The 7,735-nt window shown below is 44.4% G+C and overlaps 1 protein-coding gene and 1 pseudogene across 1 annotated transcript; both read right to left on the reverse strand.

Annotated features, from left to right (window-relative positions):
* Window positions 1–746: 746 nt before the first annotated feature.
* Window positions 747–4,886, reverse strand: LOC119266608 (annotated as a pseudogene).
* Window positions 4,887–5,825: 939 nt separating this feature from the next.
* On the reverse strand, window positions 5,826–7,735 carry LOC119266609 (60S ribosomal protein L9). The gene is made up of 3 exons (XM_037547841.1): window positions 7,285–7,735; window positions 6,573–6,695; window positions 5,826–6,162 (listed from the first exon to the last, which is right to left on the reverse strand). Exons 1-3 carry the CDS (start codon window positions 7,645–7,647, stop codon window positions 6,079–6,081), a joined length of 570 nt encoding a protein of 189 aa, XP_037403738.1. The 5' UTR covers window positions 7,648–7,735; the 3' UTR covers window positions 5,826–6,078.

Genomic DNA, 7,735 nt, shown 5'->3' on the forward strand with positions numbered 1-7,735 from the left:
GTGACCATTTGCTCTGGTTTTAGGTGACGCATGTTCACTATCACAAGATATGTACTTATTCGGTGACGATTTTCAGTGGCACGGAGTATCTTGGATGGGTTAATAAAGGAAATATAATAGAAAATTAGTGATTATATTTGTAGCTGAATTATTTTGTGGCATGTCCATTGTTAATAGACAAAAATTGCATGGAATAGGGATCGTTCAGTTCCCTTGTAAAGAAAGGAATTGGGAACATCCCCATATTGGCCTACGAAAAGACCAACGACCATGTCCCCGATGAGGCGAGGCGATGCGCGAGGACGGCACGGCGAAGCACAAGCGATTTCAGGTGTGATCCAGTTATTAACATACATCATAGCAAAAGTGTTTCGATCTGCTCGATTAGTTGACACACATTGTTATGCCAATAATGCTTTGCAGGCTATGGATCGAGATTGAATGACTAAATCAATCAAGCTTACCCCGCCATACATAAATCGTGTTAAGGAGTTTATGAAATTCACACGTGAACACAACAATGAAGGTGATTCAATCTTGTGCCATCTTGTGCTCATGCATCCAATGCCAGGATTTGATGCAGCATAATTCAAGGATAGTTAAGACTCACCTAAACAATGGTATGTCCAGTACCTATACAAGGTGGTTCGATCATGGTGAATCAATTAGTGATGGTGAAAGTCAAAAGAAGAATAACAATAAGGGTCTGTTTGGGAAAAGTAATATCAAAACTTTACCAAGAAATACTAGTACCATTCTTTCCCAATCGGTTACATGCTTAGTTTCTCATTTCGAGCAAACAAAGGACCAAATATAGTAAGAGAAGGCAAACACTCGTTGTTATATTTGCCATATAAATTATATAGACAAATCCTTATCTAGCTTTCGTCTCAATCTTGTGTAAAGAGATACGCATCTCTGATCCCATGCAGCTTGGCAGCCACTTCCTGCATGCTGATGCGCTCACTTGGGGACGACCTGGTGCAACACAGCCCAATACTAATCACAGAAATGAGACTCTGCGCTCCATTTTTCTCGACAACATCCATCGGAGTTTCCCGGCAGAGGTTCAGCTCCTGCAGCAGTTCTGGGTCAAGAATCTGCAGCACTTTATGGGGGAAGTTGATCTCTGCAAACTTTGCAATGCTCAATCCGTCCTTGAACATGGCATCCGTTGGCCTCCTTCGGATGAATACTTCAAGGAGGATGACTCCAAAGCTGTAAACATCCGAAGTAGTTGAAACCTGACCCCCCCTGCACATTCTGTAGATCCAGCAAGAGTTTAGTTCCGACTCATTCGCATGATCAAACTGTCAAGGTTCATATGAAGAAAGAAAAACCAATGCAAGGACGGATGGTACCTGGAGCAACATATCCTATGGTTCCCTTTATTGCAACCGAAGACGTCGAAGTTGATTCAGAAGACGATGTTGTGGTATGAATCGGCAACCTTGCAAGCCCGAAGTCCCCAACATGAGCTACCATATCATCGTCTAGGAGAATGTTTCTAGGTTTCAGATCACAATGAACAATACCCTCTTGGTGAAGGTACGCCACTGCATCTGATACATCTGCCACGATGCTCAACCTTTGAGCCAGTGAAATGTAGTTCGAATCTGAAGAGCTTTCGTCACCCCGAGCAGAGTGTAGAAACTTATGCAAGTCCCCTTGTGGCATGAACTCATAGACTAGTGCTTTGAAGTCGATTCCTCTAGAATCAATGCTAGAGCATGTAGTAAGGATATGGACTAGATTGCGGTGCCGCACGTTCCTCAAAGCATTGCATTATGTGATGAAGCTCTTTTGTGCTCCCCTTGTCTCGAGAGCAAAGACTTTCACAGCAGCCACATTTCCATCTCGAAACAGTTTGGCTTTATATACCGAACTATACCTTCCACTGCCGATTACGTTGGACAAGGAGAACCCTTCAGTTGCTTTGGCGATATCATCATAAGAAACTTTGGGAAATTTTCTACCAAAAGAAGGTAGAGACATCGATTCTCTCCTTTGTTTTTTCCTCCAGAAAACTAGCATGGACACAAAACCGGCAAGTAGCACCATGCTAGCTAGTGGAATCATCACTTTGAAACATAGTGGCCAAGTGTGCTTGGACGGGCTTGAAATTGTAACAGGGCATGCAGGTAGGTGTAGCTCTAGGACTCCACCACAGAGCCCATGATTTCCGCCGATGCGTATGGCAGTTGTGTTCTTGAAGACACCTTCTTCTGGAACTTCACCATCAAGACGGTTGAATGACATATCTAGTTGTTGAAGGTATTTCAGAGCAGCAATGGACTTCGGTATGGATCCAGATAAGTGGTTGTGAGACACAGTAAGCACCTCCAAGTTGCTTATGTTTCCTAATGAAGTTGGAATTCTTCCACTAAGAGAATTCTGATCAAACTCGATGACTTCCAAACTTTCGCAGCCATCGAGTGTCTCAGGGATGACACCAGATAGGTTATTTGATGAAATTAGCAGATACAGCAGTTGCTTGGCATGTCCTATTTCTATAGGAAGTGCCCCATCTAGTTTATTGGAATATAACCCAATTCGACTTATTGTAGGAATGCTCAAGATCTCTTTTGGTATGCTGCCATGAAGATTGTTGTTGGAAATGCTCAATTTTTCAAGGACCTTAAGGTTTCCCAAACTTGGGGGTATATTTCCATATAAATGGTTAGATTCTAGAAAGAGTTCTATCAGCTGAGATAAGTTTGCAAGGGATGATGGAATAACCCCTGTAAAGGAGTTGTTAGCTAGCTCTATTCCTTGTAAATTGTGCAGAGTTCCAAGCCATTCTGGCAAAACACCTGTAAACTGATTTTCTTCTAACCCTAATTTGAATAGGCCTCGCAGATTTGCTATGCCAGAAGGAAAACCTCCTGATAATTTATTTGTTCCCAAAAGGAGATTCTGAAGCTGATCAGAAAGGTTTCCCAATGAATTTGGTACATTTCCTTGTAGGTGATTCCCTTTCATTGAGAAACTCTGTAGCTCGGTGCAATTGGTTAAGCTGCTCATAAACTCCCATTCCTGCTTGTTACGAGCGTGGAAGTGGTTGAATTCAAGATTCAAGTAGGACAGCTTGTTAAGTTTGCCGATGGTACTATGTACTACACCAGTAAGATTATTACTTGACATGTCGACGTAGTGCAGCTCGGAACAATTTATCAATGAATAGGGAATATGCCCATGAAAGAAGTTGTCAGCCAATTGAAGAAGTTGGAGGTTAGGGAGATGGTTACCGAGGTAGGTTGGTACCTCCCCACCTAGATAATTGAAGGCAAGGCTAAGAAGATTGAGAGCAGAAAGATTTAAGATGGCATGTGGGAACGTGCCCGTCAACTTATTGACAGCCCCTAATAGGATCTGCAGCTTGTGCAGCTTTGCGAAGTCATTTGGGATATTGCCCTCAATGTGATTAAACGCGAAAGAGATATCTCTTAGTGTTGTAATATTGGCAAGAGAAGAAGGTATGGTTCCAATGAGATCATTGCCGGAGAGGCGCAGCTCTTGCAGATGACTAGGTAAATTAGGAAATTGACCAGCTAGATTATTCCTAACCAGCCGAAGCATCATTAGGCTGGTACAGTTGGAAAGATTAGGTATCCTTCCTTGCAATCTGTTAAAACTCAAGTAGATGGTTTGGAGGTTATGCATATGACCAAGGGATGGAGGGATCTCTCCGGAGAATGAATTATTTGGTAGGAATAGAGACTGTAGGAATGTAAGGTTTCCAAGAGAAGGAGATATTTGCCCTGCTAAACCTCGTTTTGTAAGATTGAGCGAAATAACACGAGGAGGGGTGGTTGTCGTCCCACACGAGACACCTTCCCAGTGGCAGAAGTGGGTGCTATCGTTCCACGACATCAAGGCTTGTTGTGGGTCAAGCATGACCCCCTTCTTGAATTCAAGTAGCGACAGCCGATCTGTCTCGTTTCCATGCAAAGAACTACAGATCATGGTCTGCACACTGTAAGCCACCATGAGCACCATCACAAACTGTCGTGCTGTAGTGACCATCATGCATGGATGGCCAGGCATCTTTGCTCAACTGACCGCTATATGCAGAGATAAAAACAAGGAAAATTTTAGGTAGTAACCAACTAGGCGCTTAGCAGAATCCATTTGTGGTATGTGATGTACCTGGCAGCAGAGCAGATTATTTTGTTGCACTTGAGAGTTTCCTTCTTTGTGGAATCTGAATATGATCAAAGTTCCTTCAGCAAGTACTATAACTATTGTCTTCCAGTCTGAGTAGCAATATTTCTTCAAACTCCTGCAATTTCATAAGACTTAATCAGTTGTTTTTCCTATCACATATATGCTGGCTATTCATGAATTAATATGATGCTAAAAAAATACTATCTATATGTCTTTTTAGGGATTTCAATTTGGACTACATACGTATGTATGTAGACATATTTTAGAGTGTAGATTCACTCATTTTGCTCCCTCTGTAGTCTATATTAGAATCTCTAAAAAAGACTTATATTTAGGAACGGAGGGAGTGCAAGGCGAAGTGACTGCGAGAAAACAGCATCGTGTAAATTCAGCATATGATACCTGACAAATCGAACGGTTTCTTTAAAACTCTTGCACGCAGGTATATTTAAGGGATCATTCCATCAGCCTTAAGCTAGGCTGCCATCATTCCATCAGCTAGCTTTTGGCATTTGGGCAACAGCTATAGGCAGGGATCTAAAATTAAACAGTGTGAGCATGTCATCCGATTTTCACAGCAAAGAATACATTTCTCTTCCCCTTTACAGAAATGCTTCAGCAAATAAATGGTACAGTACCTGAGTATGCAAACTCACAGTGCCTGTGTACCTCTTCCTCTTGTATGAGGAAGAACGTCGTGCGCTTTGGTTGGAGAAGGGAGGCAGCTTATACACTTTGGTCTCCAAGCATGAGCCTTATATAGGCATTTCGTCTGCCGACCTAAAAAACACTAGTTGATTCAGTCAACTTTAATTTATCGTTGAAAATGAAAGGGCCAGATAACCTCCAAAACAAAAAAAACAGTATTGCTGCTATTATTGGAAATGGAAAGCGCCACGCGCCGGTAAAATTGACTAACTTCGATTTCGAGGATGACATGACAATGACATGGGGCCCTCCTTACCGCAATCGTTGACTTTGTGGATCACTGACAATAGTTGAATTATACAATGTGTGCTTCACCCACTGTCCATGATGTGGCGCTGTAGTTGTAGTTGACAAAGAAAGATAAGATACCAGTATCATCATATGATACTACCTATCATAGCTTACTGAACGAGAAAGTTTAACTGTAAATAGGTCTTCCATGTACACAATTTCAGTTTTGCCACAGGAATCAGTGCGACCATATAGTTTAGGAGCTTACACGCCTAGGGGAAATGCCCTTTGGTTCCGGGGAGGGACGACGGCGACTGACACTACATGCCACGACGGCGACGGACACTACAGGCCGTCGCCCGCCCGCAAGCCTGCTCTTCATTCTTGGCTGCAAAACACTCCGATGAGTCAAATTCCCCGGCTGGGCAGGGACAACGGCGGCGACTGACGCTACAGGTCATCACCCGCCCGCTGGAGACTGGCTGGTTTCGCCAAAGCAGGACCATGCTCTGCTCTTCATTCTTGGCTGGAAAACACTCACCTGACCTCGCGCCAGCCCATACAGCCCAACTATACAGCCCACAATTCCTTGAAATAAAACTACAGGGCCCACAAGCACAGATAATAGACACCAACCTACCGATTATCCTTATGAAAATCTCAGAGAAGAATTCCACAAAAACAGAACCAGGAGCCAGTGACAGGCAAAGCAGACAGCATGAAGCCAAGCAGAACCAGCATAGATAACAAGAGGTCTTATAGGCAGGTAAAGACGGCATCTCCAAGCTCCAGTTACATGACATCCCTGATAAATTGATCCGGTACAAAACTACAGCAAACTTCTGTTGATTCACTCGAGCCAAAAAGAAGAAGAGACGGCTTCTGATCTTGGTTTCGACAAGCTCCAAGAACTCTAGGACAGTTTCTGCTACCAGCTACAAAGGGGCTGCGGATGGATAGATCGCGACAACACTACTCTTCCTTGATGGCGCCCTTGTCGCTGACGTAGATTCCGTCCAAGAACTTCCTGATGTCCTTGTTCTTCACGTGGCATTTCTGGTTCAAGGAAAACGAAACAACCATTGGTCAGGATGGGGATGATCGGTGGTGTAGGATCAATATAGGGAACCACATGCTGCCAGCGCAACGCCAGTAAATGTTATGCATTTGTCGTGTACCAACAATACATGGATATTCTTCTATTCTATAGCTCATCTTCCAGGTTAGGTTAGGCTATGCACTTGTCACGCCTAAACTAGAAAAGATGCATCAACACTCAAAGAGCGCGTTAGAGTGGAACATACAATCGTTCCACGGTATGCTACAACACCTACATGACTACAACTAATTGTGATACAGAAAATTCTGGCAGTACCATACAATCTCATTCAGAGATAGGCCTAACAGGTAAAATGACGCAACTTATGATGCGAGTTTTCAGTATGAGCATAGGCAAGGGCTCTAACCTGGTTGATCAGGGCAGCAGAGCGAGAGACGAGCTCAATGTCATTGCCATCCAGGACGATCTCGTCCTTGACCTTCTCAGACCGCAGGATCGTCACACCATCAAGCATGTCAACTTTCCTTACCTGTTCAAGGAAAAGGAGAATCTCAGTACAGTTCATATATGACTCAAGTAACACACATAAAAGCGTCAAAACAGATGAAATCCACACAGGGCATCGCAAACACACGATGCCAAGAGTGGCATTTGCTTCCCTGCAGTACACCACAGTCAGATTCATTGATCATACCAGCACTATGAGCCGATTATGACACGAGTGTCACCACTACTACAGTAGTAGTGACGCCTGTTCTAGGAATATCAGCAAGGAGTGATCAAACATCTCAAGTAAGGTTGCCATCATTGCAGCAGTCTCAACATCTGTTTTATAAAACTCTTAAGAACTCACAAAAACCATTCATTTCTAAGCAGATTTCCCAAGCTACACCAGTGTCATGGTAGGTAAAAAGCTACACAAATCACATACGCAGAATGATATATGAACAGAGATTTTACTGCCTATAAATAACTCACAATTCAGCAATCACTTATAAACCAGGCATCTGATGAATGGAACACTACACTGTCAGGCAATTAGCTGCTTATATCACCAAACCCCTAAATCGAGCTCGCCGATCTGACTGTTTGGTCAAGGAAAAAGAAAAGAAATTTACCTTCTTTTCTCCGAGGAAGTTCCTGATCTCGATGCCGCGGTTGGCGGCGGTGATGGAGGCGTTGATGGGGAAGTGAGCGTAGACGAAGCGCATCTTGTAGCGGAAGCCCTTGGTGACGCCGGTGATGAGGTTCTGGACGTGGGAGATGGCGGTGCGGATGGCGGCCATGGTCTTGCGGGTGCCGAACCAGGCGTCCACCTTGAGCTTCCGCCCGCCCTCCTGCAGCTGGAAGTCGAGGTTGAGGTGCTTGAAGTTGCGGGTCAGCGTCCCCCGCGGCCCCGTCACCGAGATCATCTTGGCGGAGACCTTGACGGTCACCTCCTCCGGGATCTCCATCGTCTCCGACGCCAGGATCGTCTTCATCTTCGCCCGACGCTGCTTCTTCCTCCTCCTCCTCTGTGACGGTGGTGCGGCGGCGGTGCTGGGCTGTGCTGTGCGGACGGCGGCGGCG

This window comes from Triticum dicoccoides, chromosome 3A, assembly GCF_002162155.2.
Source record: "Triticum dicoccoides isolate Atlit2015 ecotype Zavitan chromosome 3A, WEW_v2.0, whole genome shotgun sequence".
Taxonomy (NCBI): domain Eukaryota; kingdom Viridiplantae; phylum Streptophyta; class Magnoliopsida; order Poales; family Poaceae; genus Triticum; species Triticum dicoccoides.

Bases quoted from the DNA above. Each gene is read 5' to 3' on its own strand.
- LOC119266609 (XM_037547841.1), bottom strand. From the start codon at position 7,647: ATGAAGACGATCCTGGCGTCGGAGACGATGGAGATCCCGGAGGAGGTG. The intron at 6,696-7,284 runs GTAAATTTCTTT...TTCCTTGAACAG, and splicing joins ACTTCCTCGGAGAAAAGAAG to GTAAGGAAAGTTGACATGCT. The intron at 6,163-6,572 runs GTTAGAGCCCTT...TCCTTGAACCAG, and splicing joins CTGCTGCCCTGATCAACCAG to AAATGCCACGTGAAGAACAA.